This window comes from Labeo rohita, chromosome 24, assembly GCF_022985175.1.
Source record: "Labeo rohita strain BAU-BD-2019 chromosome 24, IGBB_LRoh.1.0, whole genome shotgun sequence".
NCBI lineage: Eukaryota > Metazoa > Chordata > Actinopteri > Cypriniformes > Cyprinidae > Labeo > Labeo rohita.
This window is the reverse complement of record NC_066892.1, coordinates 10,374,384-10,388,285: the sequence shown is the minus strand read 5'-3', so window position 1 is coordinate 10,388,285 and position 13,902 is coordinate 10,374,384. Positions and strand designations below refer to the sequence as shown.

The 13,902-nt window shown below is 31.4% G+C and overlaps 1 protein-coding gene across 7 annotated transcripts in view; it reads right to left on the bottom strand.

Annotated features, from left to right (window-relative positions):
* Positions 1 to 13,902, bottom strand: part of tnikb (TRAF2 and NCK interacting kinase b) — an 83,942-nt gene that overhangs the window by 34,042 nt on the left and 35,998 nt on the right. For all 7 annotated transcript variants that reach the window (XR_007825678.1, XM_051098815.1, XM_051098818.1 and 4 more), the window contains exons 4-13: positions 12,252 to 12,377; positions 9,202 to 9,312; positions 8,986 to 9,076; positions 5,720 to 5,850; positions 5,578 to 5,632; positions 5,410 to 5,488; positions 5,153 to 5,328; positions 3,058 to 3,124; positions 2,768 to 2,966; positions 237 to 353 (exon numbers count right to left, since the gene is read on the bottom strand). Coding sequence is in view for 6 of the 7 variants with exons in the window: in XM_051098815.1 (XP_050954772.1) it covers positions 237 to 353; positions 2,768 to 2,966; positions 3,058 to 3,124; positions 5,153 to 5,328; positions 5,410 to 5,488; positions 5,578 to 5,632; positions 5,720 to 5,850; positions 8,986 to 9,076; positions 9,202 to 9,312; positions 12,252 to 12,377 (1,152 nt within the window). In the remaining variant the exon portion in view is untranslated. The remainder of the gene's footprint in view (positions 1 to 236; positions 354 to 2,767; positions 2,967 to 3,057; positions 3,125 to 5,152; positions 5,329 to 5,409; positions 5,489 to 5,577; positions 5,633 to 5,719; positions 5,851 to 8,985; positions 9,077 to 9,201; positions 9,313 to 12,251; positions 12,378 to 13,902) is intronic.

The window sequence follows — 13,902 nt, the reverse complement described above, 5'->3', positions numbered from 1 at the left end:
ACGTCACTTCATTTCTTCTCTTCCTGTTCATATGAGTTCAGTTGACATTTTTGGCATGCTTTAGCTTCCTCGTCTCTTTTTGCACAGTGAATTATGGGTTAGTTTGTAGTGAGAGACCATTATGACCATTAAAATATTTAAATTTTAAATCCTAAATTAACTCTCATCACTTTTTTCCCTCTACCTACAAAAAAACATAGGTAGACCACAATTAGCCACAAATAGCACTTATGTACCTGCTCCCTTTCAGCATGCCTCCTCTCCTCCTCTCTCCGGAGCTGCTCCATCTCCTCATAGCGCCTCCTCTGCTCTCTCTCCTGCTGTTTCCGGAGCTCTCTCTCCCGTCGCTGTTGCTGTGAGATTATAAACACATGTTCTCATTAATAAACCTCCCATTCTTAAAAATATATCTCAATGCTGACCCCAACTATCAGCCCACATGCAGTTATTTCCTGTACCACTAGGTGGCAGTTTAAAAGGTAATGCATTTGGAGCAGGCAGCCATGCTGAATGGCCTTTCCCCAGCAGGGGCTGCTGACAGGAGCTGTGCTGAAACGAGGCGGCCTGACAGTGGACCAGCGGGAGATAGATGTGCTGAATGAGAGGCTGACGCCCAGCCGGGCCGCCTGATTCATCCCCACAGGTTTTTCTGCTTCCTCCCCTGCTGAGAAAACCCTACATCACATAACTCAGGAATATCTATGCTGGCTCAATGCTCGTCGTCTTTCTTTGTCTGCCGTTTGAAGAATTCCCAGGATGTTGGGTAACCTTCCTGTGGACTGATCATAGCTCAGCGTCTCCCAAGGAGTTTAAAACCGACGGTCATCTCATGAGCCATTACACACACAAAATAGAGTACAGGAAGTGTGTGTCTGAGTGTGACCGGAATAATAGCAAAGCATATTGTCTGTTTGTTCTGATAGGGTTGCAAGAAAAACAATGCTAAATGCAAACAATGAAATGCAACTAAGCATATAATCACACATGAAAGCAGAAGAAAATGCTTCCCATATCTTTTGTTGTTGATGTCAGAGGCTGTGTGAGATTTTGGCTCAAAATCATCTATTACTTGGTAATATGGTGAATACTTATTTTTTTGATTCATATGTCTGCTGTTGTTAATGATTTAGCATATGTTTACGATAATATTATTACACTGAAATGTATTTTTCAATCCAGAACAACTCATACTTTCATAGTTTCATCCAATCAAATGTGGTTCAAGTAATGTAATATAAAAATAAAATTAATTTCATAAGTATATATAAAAAATATATAAAATGAATATATGAATTAATACAATATTATTCAAATTAAATATTTAGCTTTAATGATATTAAAATACAATAAAATGTGCTTTAAATAATATAATAGAAATGTAAGAATTACTTATAAAAATATATAAAATAATACAATACTATAAATATTTAGGTTCAATATTTAATTTTAGAGAAGTAAAAGCTTTAAAAAATATAATTTTAAAACCGTTGAAATAATTCTAAATATAAATGAATAATATAATTTAATATATTTTGATTAAATATTTAGCTTTAAACATTAAAATAAAATGAAAAGTGCTTTAAATATAACAATTATAAACTACATAATATAATAAACTATAATAATTATAAACTATGCAAATCAATACATTATAAATATACTTATATTAAATATTTAGCTTTACATATATTCAAATGAAAAGTGCTTCAAATAATATAACATATATAATGATTATAAACCATATAAGATAATAATTATAAACTATATAAAATCAATACAATATTATAAATATATTTATATAAATATGCTTATTAAATATTTAGCTTTAAAGATATTAAAATAAAATGAAAACTGCTTTAAATAATAATTATACAATACTGAAAATAATAAAATATAACTATAAACTATATAAATCAATATGATATTATAAATATATTTATATAAATATACTTATTAAATATTTACTTTTAAAGATATCAAAATGAAAAGTGCTTTAAATAATATAACAACTATAAACTACATAATATAATTATAAACTATATAATGATTATAAACCATATAAGATAATAATTATAAACTATATAAAATCAATACAATATTATAAATATATTTATATAAATATGCTTATTAAATATTTAGCTTTAAAGATATTAAAATAAAATGAAAACTGCTTTAAATAATAATTATACAATACTGAAAATAATAAAATATAACTATAAACTATATAAATCAATATGATATTATAAATATATTTATATAAATATACTTATTAAATATTTACTTTTAAAGATATCAAAATGAAAAGTGCTTTAAATAATATAACAACTATAAACTACATAATATAATTATAAACTATATAAATCAATGCAATATTATAAATATATTTATATTAAATATTTAGCTTTAAAGATATTAAAATAGAATGAAAAGTGCTTTAAATAATTAAAGTAAATAATATAATAAAATATAATAATTATAAACTATATAAAATCAATATATTATAAATATATTTATATTAAATATTTAGCTTTAAAGATACTAAAATAAAACGACAAGTGCTTTATGTAATATAATATAATATATATATATATAATTATTAACTATATAATATAATAAAATATAATATAATAATAATAAACTATATAAGTCAATACAAATTTTAAATATATTTAGATTAAATATTTAACTTTAAAGATATTAATACACCACTCTAACACTGAAGATTTCAGAAACATGGCTGCAAACCCAGTCTTTAAACTCCTCTTACCTCCTCTAGTCTCCTCCTTTGCTCCTTCTGCTCCTCAATACGTTTCTGCCTCTCTGCCAGTAGTTGGCGCTTATGTTCCTCATTCTGTTGCTGTTCTAGCTGTTGTCTCCTCAAGGCTTCAGAGCGCTCCTTATTGGCCAACTGTAGGCGCAGGAAGTCCCGCCTCAGGGTCGACTCCCCAGGGATGTTTATGATGGAGCTGTAAGGAAGACGTTAAATCATCTTTAAGTCGATCAGGTCTCCACTGTACCCACATGCTTGTGGGTCTGAACGGAAAAAAGCCCATGTACCTCGGCTCTCCTATGTCTCGCTCTTCCTCCTCCTCTTCACTTCCACTGTACTCATATTCGGTCTCGTCTGAAAAAAAAGATAATCATACAGCATTGTAAGATTAAGGTTTTTCAAAATTAGTGCGTTAATGCAGCCGATTAATTTTTCCCGCATTATTTATTTTCCAGGTTTTTGTGTTTTCACTGTTATACGCTAGGGGGTGCTATTAAGCATCTCCTGAATGAGTCTAGAATGTGCCGATCAAAAACACAGACCAGGAAGACGCAGAAACGAGCAATCTCACATGTATGCATATGCATATGGAAAATAATGAGATTATCAACACTAACCACATATAAAAGAAAACTGCCTAATGTTACGGTGAAATGTCGATCCAGGAAGTGGTGAAGGCCTGTGCAAGCTTCGGAAGTACTGATGGAAGCCATCTACTGGCTTTGATCATCGAACTGAATATGTTGTAGATGTACTAGCATTTAATAAAAATGCTATTTTCTCAGCTTTTTGCTCAAAATGTTGCTTTTTTTATGAAACCTACCTACATTCAAGTGTTGATTACAAAAAAATACAATGCTTGAAGCTAGAATAAAAATATCCTGGTGCCATGAAATTTTAGTGAAAATCAGCAAAAACGCTGGTGGTGACTGGCAACTGTTTTCAAAAACGTTGGCGGGAAAAGAGTTAATTAAAGAACAAAAGAAAAATGAAAATCAATAACTTTTGTAGCTTTAATGATTCATCTATATTTAATTTTAGTATTCAGTGTTTGCTAATTTTATTCAGTTTTTGTATATTTTCTACTTGCTGGAGATAAATAATAGGTTTACGTGGAGGTTAAGTTAACCTAAACTAGAATTTGTTATTTTTTAACATCTAATAAAACTGTTAAAATTGATAGTTCATAAATATACTATAATGTGAATGGCTCTAGTGAATGGTTAAATATTAGGAAAAAAGAACAATTTCCTAGAGACACTGGGACTCACCTTCAGTCATAAAAAAATATTTACCAAATATTAAAAATATACTGTCTTTATATTGCTTCTACATTAATTTGAAGATTGAACGTTACAATATAAAAGTACATTTTTAAAATGTTAAATGTCAGGTGGTATTATTTCACTATTAATCACAATTTCAGAAAAAAACGTATGATTTTGTTTGTTTTTTTTTAATCGACTGACAGCACTACTTATTTTATTCACTTGCCTGTTTTTTTAAATCACTCAAATTTGACTGGGTGGTTAATAACACATTTTGCTCTGATGTGAAAAACTCAGAACATGTATTTAATATTGCTTTACACATACTTTAAAATTAAAGACAGAATCAGATAATGAATGTTGTGACAAAGCAACATGAAAACCATTCATAAAAATGTGCATGAAAAGTATTCAGTTTTTTTTTTTGTTTTTTTTTTAAGTAACTAAATAGTCAACTCACTAAAAATAATATTAAATAAATAAAATACATTTTAAATGACAAAAAACAGTATAATAAATTAAATAGTGTAATTACAATTCTTATTATTTTACAAAAAATAGAGCCAGTATGGACACAGATTTCATTAATCAATTCGATTCTGATTCACAGACTTCTTGTTCAGTTTGATTTCAATTTCAATATTGATTCAAAATATCTAACTTTTTGGCATAAACATGAATTCGCACATAAACATGTGGCAAAGACTGACATGGAAGATGAACTGTTTCATTAAAATCATTATTTTTGTTTTCTTACTGCACAAAAAGTACTTGTAGCTTCATAACATTACAGTTGAACCACTGATGTGACATGGACTATTTTAACAATGTACTAACTACCTTTTTGAGCCTTGAACATGTCAGTTGCATTGCTGTCTATGCAAGGTCAAAAAACTCTCAGAATTCATCAAAAATATCTTAATTTGTGCTCAGAAGATGAACGAAGGTCTTACAGATTTGGAACGACATGAGAATGAGTATTTAATGACAGAATTGTCATTTTTGAGTGTACTGTCCCTTTAAAAATCAATATTGCTTCATCAAAATGAAGACTGATTAAAATCAAGTAATCAATATTATCAACCCAGCCCTAACAGAAACCTAGCAAACTCACCCCTCTCTCCTCTCTTCTTTTTGGTCCGGTCAATGTGGTCTTTAAGCTGGATTCGGACCTGTCTCTCATTGGGAAGGTCTTTAATGAAGGGATGTTTGATGAGCTGTTCAGTACTGGGCCTCTGGTTGTGATTCTTCACTAAGCAGCTCTCAATGAATGACTGAAACTTTTTAGACCTACAGAGAACAAACCAATCAGTTCCCCCCATTTTGACTCATCGGTTGTACATATTCAATACAATGAGAGGCCTGACTCACCACTTCTTAGACTTGAGACGGGGCGCTGGATTTCTAGGTATGAGGAAAAGTGCTCGCATAGGATGCATATCGCACAGCGCTGAAAAAAAAAGACACGTGTTTGTGTTTAGCAACCACTGTGTTTATATAAAACACATTATGATGTGTTTAACATCGTGCTGGACTTACGAGGGGCTCCTTCTGCCATTTCAATCGCCGTAATTCCCAGTGACCACAGATCACTCTGTAACAAAACGCTGCTGTTAGTATCTGAAGCAATCAGCTGTTGCTAGAAGAAAGTGACGGCGTAATTAGGAATCGCTGGAAATACCTTGAAGTCATACGTGGCGTCTGGGTTCTCATCACAGGCTATGACCTCTGGAGCCATCCAATATGGCGTGCCAATAAAAGTGTTCCTCCTACCGACGGTACGGTCCAACTGTGCACTCACACCAAAATCAACTGTTGCAAACACACACAATCACACACACAGGGAAGATTTGGCCTTAATGTGTCTGCGTGCAGTAACGAGAGGAGAGGTCTTTGATGAAGCGCATGCTGCCATCTGCCTCTGTGCCACTCTTCCCTCATCACCGCAGGCAGTGTTGTCATAGCAACCACCCTGAACTGTCTCCCAAACTCAAACAATTCGATGACAAGCCCTAATAACTCCAGTGGAGGGTCACAGGTTCCTCAACACAGACAGAATCAACCCTTATAAACACACACAGACACACTCAAATCAGCGTTGAGAAATTACAAGCTTCTCATAATTAAAATTACTTATTGAAAAAAGTAATTATCTACACAAGTTATTAATAAAACGTATCTAGTTCATTTTTTTAAGTGCAGTATTTATCTGGCATAAAACAATGAGGATAGTTAAAGGATCTTGACATCAAGATTGAATACATAAACTATCAAGAAGACTTTTTTGCTTGTCATGGCTGCATTTATTTGATTAAAAATACAGAAAAAAAACTGTAATATTGTTAAATATTATTGCGATTTAAAATAGTGGTTTTCTATTTGAATATACTTTAAAGTCTAATTTATTTCTGTGATGCAAATCTGAATTTTTATCAGCCATTATTCCAGTCTTGATCCTTCAGAAATCATTCTAATATGTATTTTTTTTAACCTGTGATACTTTTTTAGGATTCTTTAATGAATAAAAATGTTAAAAAGAACTGTATTTATTCAAAATAGAATTTTTTTTAACAATGTAAGTCTTTACCATCACTTTTTATTAATTTAATACATCCTTGCTGAAATAAAAATTAATTAATTTCTTTCAAAGAAAGAAAGAAAGAAAAAAATAACTGATTCCAAAGTTTGAATGCTAGTGTATGTTATTATAAAATTGTTTTGTTTTGTTTTTTTAAATAAATGCTGTTCTTTTTAATGTTCTATTTATCAAAGAATCCTGAAAAAAAGTTTCACAGGTTCAAAAAAACGATTAAGCTGCACAACTGTTTTCAACATTTACAATAAACCAGCATATTAGAATTGTTTCTGAAGGATCATGAGAGATTGAAGACTGGAATAATATCTAAAAAATATAGCTGTGTCAAACAGAAATAAATCACATTTTGGCATTTATTAAAACAGAAAACAGTTATTTTAAATTGCAATAATATTTACACTGCCGTTCAAAAGATTTTAAATGTCTTTAAAGACGACTTTTCTGCTCATCAAGGCTACGTCTCTTTGATTAAAAATACAGAAAAAACTTTAATATTGTGAAAAATTATTTCAATTTAAAATATTGGCTTTCTATTTTAATATACTTTAAAATATAATTTATTTCTGTGACCCAAAGCTGAATTTTCAGCATCATTACTCCAGTCTTCAGTATCACATGATCCTTCAAAAATCATTCTAATATGCTGAAACTGTTGTGGGTTTTGGTTTTTTTGGAACCCCTGATACTTTTTTTCTGAATTCAGTGGTTAATAAAACATTAAATAGAACATTTTCTTTCTTTTTTTTTTAAAGAAATTAATACCTTTTTTCAGCAAGGATGTGTTAAATTGATAAAAATCGATAAAAAAAAACTTGTATTGTTAGAAAAGATTTCTATTTTTTATAAATTAAAAAAGTATCACCGGTTGCAAAAAAACCCATTAAGGAGCACAACCGTTTCCAACACTAATAACAAATCAGCATATTAGAATAATTTCTGAAAGACCATATGACAGTGAAGACTGGAGTAATGATACTGAAAAATCAGCTTTGCATCACAGAAATAAATGATATTGTAAAGTATATTAAAATAAAAACTTATTTTAAATTGCAATAATATTTAATTTAGTATATTATTATTTATATTATTTCTGTATATTATTATATGTAATATTATTATTTGATATTTAATTACTGATTTATTTCTCTATGTTTAATCAAATAAACACAGCCTTGATGAGCAGAAAGATTTCTTTAAAAAAAACATTTGAACAGCAGTGTAGCTTTTTACTGTATGTCTGATCAAATAAATGTAGGCTAGGCAAGCATAACAAACTACTTTCAAAATAATTTAAAAATATATATTACCGGACCTACATTTCTGAACTGTAGTGTACATTTTGTACAAACAATAAAAAGCAACCTAATTTATATCATTATTTCACTCCAAAAATGTAAAATCAACTTAATCATGCATAAACAGAATCAAGTTAATAATTTCATATGTCAATAAGCTTTGTAATGAATAGCCTGTGGCAAATTCAGGACAAATTACTGAGGAAATTAAACCTTCGCACATTAGATGCATTTAATTAAAAGGAACTATTTTTATCTAGGTTGATTGTAAATCTCCAATGTAAGATAGAAAAAGCAATGCCATATTTGTCCATGACATACAGTGCATTGCGAAAGTACTCATACCCCTCAATTTTTTTTTCACATTTTATGTTGCCGCCTTATATTAAATTCTTTTAAATTACTTTTTTCCCCACATGAATCTATGTGGAATCTAAAGATGTGTGGCTTGACAAAATCTTGTCTCTGAGCTCTACAGGCAGTTTTTTTTTAACCTCAGGGCTTGGTTTTTGCTCTGATATGCATTTTTAGCTCTTAGACCTTTTATTAAAATATGTGTGCCTTTTCATATCATATCCATTCAATTGAATTTGCCACAGGTTAACTCCACTCCAAGTGTAGGAACATCTACAAGCAATATGAATGCTCCTGAGCTAAATTTCAAGTGTGCCAGATAAGGGTATGAATACTTATGCAACGGAATAATTTTTTTTATTTTTAATAAATTTGCAAAGATGTTAAAAGCTTTGCCATTATGGTGTATGGAGCGTAGATTGATGGAAAAAAATAATTTAAAGCAGTTTAACATAAGCCAGCAACATAAGGAGTGAAAAAAATGAAGGGGTATGAATACTTTTGCAAGGCACTGTACTGCTACTTACTGGAAAAAGGCCTGTTTCTAGATATTACACGTTAACAAAAATGTAGTTCAGTTATTATCGCAGTTACTCTTAGTTAGTCAAACCTCAACACTGATTCATACACATTTACGGAAGTTTCTTGTAAAGATAGCGTGTCGTGACAGATGTGTAGTAGCCGTCAGACATGTGAACTTACCTAGTTTGACTTCCGCATTTTCCGTGAGCAAAACATTCTGACCTTTGATATCACGATGGATGACTTTATGTTGATGCAAGTGGGTCAGACCCTATCGAAACCAGATGAGGAGGTTAGACTCAACTGGGGAAGGTCAAATGTGGAAACACGTTTCAAAAATAACACTTCTGGAAGCTAATAATGTCTTTCAGTAGCCTGCGCTACACACAAACTCACCCTGAGGATCTCTCTGCAGATGTAGGCTGTCCACTCTTCCTTCAGAGAGTTTCCTTTGGTGTTCTTTATCAGGTCTGTCACTGAACCAGCACCACAAAACTCCATCACCAGCTACAGACATAACGTGTCAACAAAATTAGGATGAACCCAAAAAGCCACATGAACCATGAAAAATCTAGTTTAGTGCAGATCTACATTGGCGCTGTCACACATTCAGACTTTGTTATCAATTTAACAGCATTATTTTAATTTAGAGGTCATGCGTGAACGGGACACGATGTTGAAATGCTGGCTAATCAACCCTGCAGTTTGCTGGTTTAAGGAGATGTAAAAGGAAAAGTTGCCATTTAAAAAAAATACAAACTAAAATAATATAACATAAGACAATCTGTTTTCTGTGGGACACAGCTGTCATTGAAGACAAACTGAAAATGATATATTTTTGATACATATATATGATACATATATACGTGCACATACTGTACTTAAATAATATATTTATATAATATTATTTAATATCCTCAAATTACATTTGAAGACCCTTGGGACAATTTGAACAAAAATTTGTAAAAAAAAAAAAAAAATTATTATAATAATAATTAATTAATTAAAATTAAATAAAACATTTTTTACATGCACACACTGTATTTAATAATATAATATTTAATAATATGTATTTAATAATAAAATTTAATATAATATAATAATACATATTTATAGAATATTATTTCACATCCTCAAATTAACAAAATAAAAATATATTTTTTTCTTACATACATACACCGTATTTAAATAATATATATATTTATATAACATTATTTAATACTCAAATTACATTTGAAGACCTAAAACAAAGGTGTGAAATGCCATAGAGGAGTTTGATACAGCCCCCGGAACAATTAAAAAAATAAAATAAAATAAAATAAAATAGTTTGAACAAAATTAGTTATAATTAGTTAATAAAATAAATTAAATATAAGATAAAAAATATATATATAATATTATTTAATATCCTGAAATTACATTTGAAGACCTAAAACAAGGATGTTAAATGCCATTAAGGAGTTTGATTCAGCCCGTGGTGTGAAATGCAAAATAAAATAAAAGTTTGATTCAGCCCTTGGGACAATTTGAGCAAAATTAGTTAATAAAATAAAATAAAACATATATATTTTTAATAATATATTTAATAATATATATAATTTATATAGAAAAAATTTTAATTAAAAAAGAAAAGATCCATATATCTACAAATGTTTTTTTTTTAACAAATGTTTTTTCTATATCGTCTCACATTTTAAAGTGGCAGAACCGGTATTTTAATTAGATGCAACATTTGACACTCACACATACATGGAAATTCACGCTTTTCAGCTGAAACTAGATCTGTGAATGACACAACTTGTCCCAGGGCAACTTCACTTTCCCACTTCAAGTTTTGAAGAAGTTAAAAGATAGATGGTTACAATAAAAAGTATTTGTGGTTTTAAAAAAAAGGGAATTTCACCACTGTTTCCAAAGAAAAGTCACCAGTTAATAATTCAAAGATTTGACACTATAAAAATATAAAACAAGCCATGCAGTTTCATTTCTTTGTTTCCTTTCTCCATATCTTTGCCCTTAATATAGAGTTTTAGTAAGGGGCAGTGACATGCAAACTTTCAAACTCCAAAAATTGTGTTTTTACTTCTTTGGCTTTATCCTTTTCTCCCAGGACACTCATAAAAAGAACCCTATTCTCATTAAGAGCCTCAGGAGCACCATAAAAGTCAATAAATATAATTCATAAGCATAATATGATGGTTTTTCTGAAACACCTATTGGTTTTGAATGCTCTCTTGAGCTGGCCCTCAGATGGGTCTAAATATGTTTGGTCTCTGGGACTCTCAAAAGTCACAACTGCTGAGTTGGCAAGATTGTTTTTCCTCTAAGGGAAATCCTTCTTACAAAGACGCCCAATAGACAGTGGTTGTGCTGACCACATGCTCCCGTGCAAGTGAAAGTCTTCAAGTGTGTCACTTATCTTTACGCTGCCGGGCAAAGAAAGCGACAAAGCTCCCCACAGAGGAAATGAGGCTGGCAGTTTGCGTTCAATGCATACAGATAAAAACAACAAGGCCTAGGCACCTCTGTGCAATGTGTGAACATTGCGTTTCTAAGTGTGAAATCAGCAACTGTTGGAAAGTGTTACCTTACCAGTCTTGATGAAGCTATTTTTGAGTCTGTAGCTTCTTAAACCTAAACATATTCCAGTCTTTCTGTGCATCATGTTATTCCAAAGAAAAAAATGATTGTCTTCATGATTATGTAAATTAGACTCTACAGGTTAAAATGGTCATACCCTAATTTTCCTTATTAAATATTAGAAAGACCTTAAATTAATAAAGTAAAGAAGTCAGAAAATTAAAAAGTTACACTACAGTAAAAATTAAGTTTCATGTATCTGCAAATCTGCATTTGAGATATAACATGACTAAAAAAAACATTAATATATGTAACCCTGGACCACAAAACCAGACATGAGGATAATTTTTTTTAAATTGAGATTTATACACCATCAATAAATAAGCTTTTCGCTGATGTGTGGTTTGTTAGGATAGAACAAAATTCGGCTGAGATACAACTATATAAAATCTGGAATGTGAGGGTTCAAAAAAAAAAAAAAAAAAAAATTCAAAATATTAAGAATACCATCTTTCAAGTTGTTAAAGTTCTCAGCAATGCATATTACTAATCAAAAATTAAGTTTTGATATATTTACAGTAGAAAATGTATAAAATATCTTCATGGAACATGACCTTTACTTAATATCCTAATGATTTCTGGCATTAAAAAAAAAAAAAAAATTGATCATTTTGACCCATACAATGTATTTTTGGCTATTGCTACAAATACACCCATCCTACTTAAGACTGGTTTTGCGGTCCCGGGTCACATGTATTAAAATTTGTGTCATACTACGCCACCTCTGATTGAAAAAGCTACATTATTTTGAAAACAGCTAAACTACTAGTAACTAATTACAATGCCTACAACTAATTTAGACTTACCCAGAGCTGGTCATCCATGCCAGGTGGGTTCTTCTTGATGAAGGCACCATAGTAGGTGGCGATGTTTCGATGGTGGGAGTATTTTTTCAGCATGTTGATCTCAGCTTTGATCTCCTCCTCCTCATCCTGTCAAATAAAAGAGACAACACTTGAGACAGAGCAGGAAAATACCATGTTTCTTGGTCTGTGAGTGAGTCATTGTCATTCTACAGTGTGATTTACTACTGCACATAATTAACAGTATAGGTACATAATTTATAATACTTACTCATGTATAATCACTTATGTTTGTCACTAAACTGGAGGGAAATTGTGGTGCTGTCCAAATTGGCGTTAACAGAGGTGATTAATTTTTCCAATGTAACGGTTTTAAAAACATTTAACGCAGGGGCGGAACTAGGGTGGGCCACCCCACTCACAACTGCTGCTTCTGTCTCTTTTTTCTGACAAGAATTGCGTTTATTTAGTCACAGAGCGTCTTTATGACCACATCAAATGGGAGTGTGGAAATGGTTCAGATGATAAGGGAGCTTCAGTAGATCAACATTGGATCTTGGATGAATATTTTTCATAATGAGTTAATCTATATTTCATTTATGAAAAGAAAACTTTGAAGTTTTTAAAGGGGTCATTGGATGCAAAGTTCACTTTTACATGTTGTTTGAACATTAATGTGTGATGGCAGTGTATGTACCAATCTACCCTATAATGATAAAAATACATGCATCTGTAAAAAAATATTCCCTTTTTCAAATCGAGCCATTCTCAGATGTGGCATCACATGTACAGAGACCGCTCCTACGATAGTTGATTGACATGAGTGTCTTACCTCAGACCCACTCTAAATTAGCTGTAACAGTCCGACCTCCATTGTTTCGATGCCGGAGCAGGGATGTAAGTTTGACAAGAATATCTCCGATTGAGCGATTGAGGTGTTGTGTTGCGGTATGTAATAATGAACATAGTGGTCGTCATTTACTCCTGACATCTGAGCCGCTGAAGATGCAGTGGGTTACGTTTGTGATAGATGATTACGTTGTGCTAGTTAGCAAGTTTCGTGGCTAAATGCGCTAAAGTAAACAGGCTCGTCACTCCACAGAGAGAAGAGAGGGGCGGGGCGAGCAGAGCTCATTTGCATTTAAAGGGACAATCCATCAGAATGGGATGATTTTTGCAGAGCTGATTCTGGCAAGGTAGAAAGGGTGTTGTTATACGATACCACTGAGAATTTTTAACCAAAGTATATTATAAATTTTTCATTAAGACCCTAAAGAATCATATCAACTTGTGGAAAATGGGCATCCGATGACCCCTTTAAGCTTTTGATTTAAATCTCTGTACCTGCAATTTGTTCAGCTGTATTTATTTATGCTATTGCTAATTTACTTGCTTGTTCCTAGTTTATTACGGTTTACTTGCCTTTAATAATTTAATGTTTGAAATTTATATTAGTCATTTATTTGTTGTTTTTGCTGTGGTATTTTTTTGTTAAAAAAGTAAAAGAAGAAAATGTGCGATTAATTAGTTTTTTTTTTTTTTTTTAATTGATTGACAGCACTATTGCAAACAGTTTTCCACAAACGCTCCATCCATCTGTTATTAATCAAGCCAAACAGACTGCCCCGCCCCAAACTAATGCCATTGGTTGAGA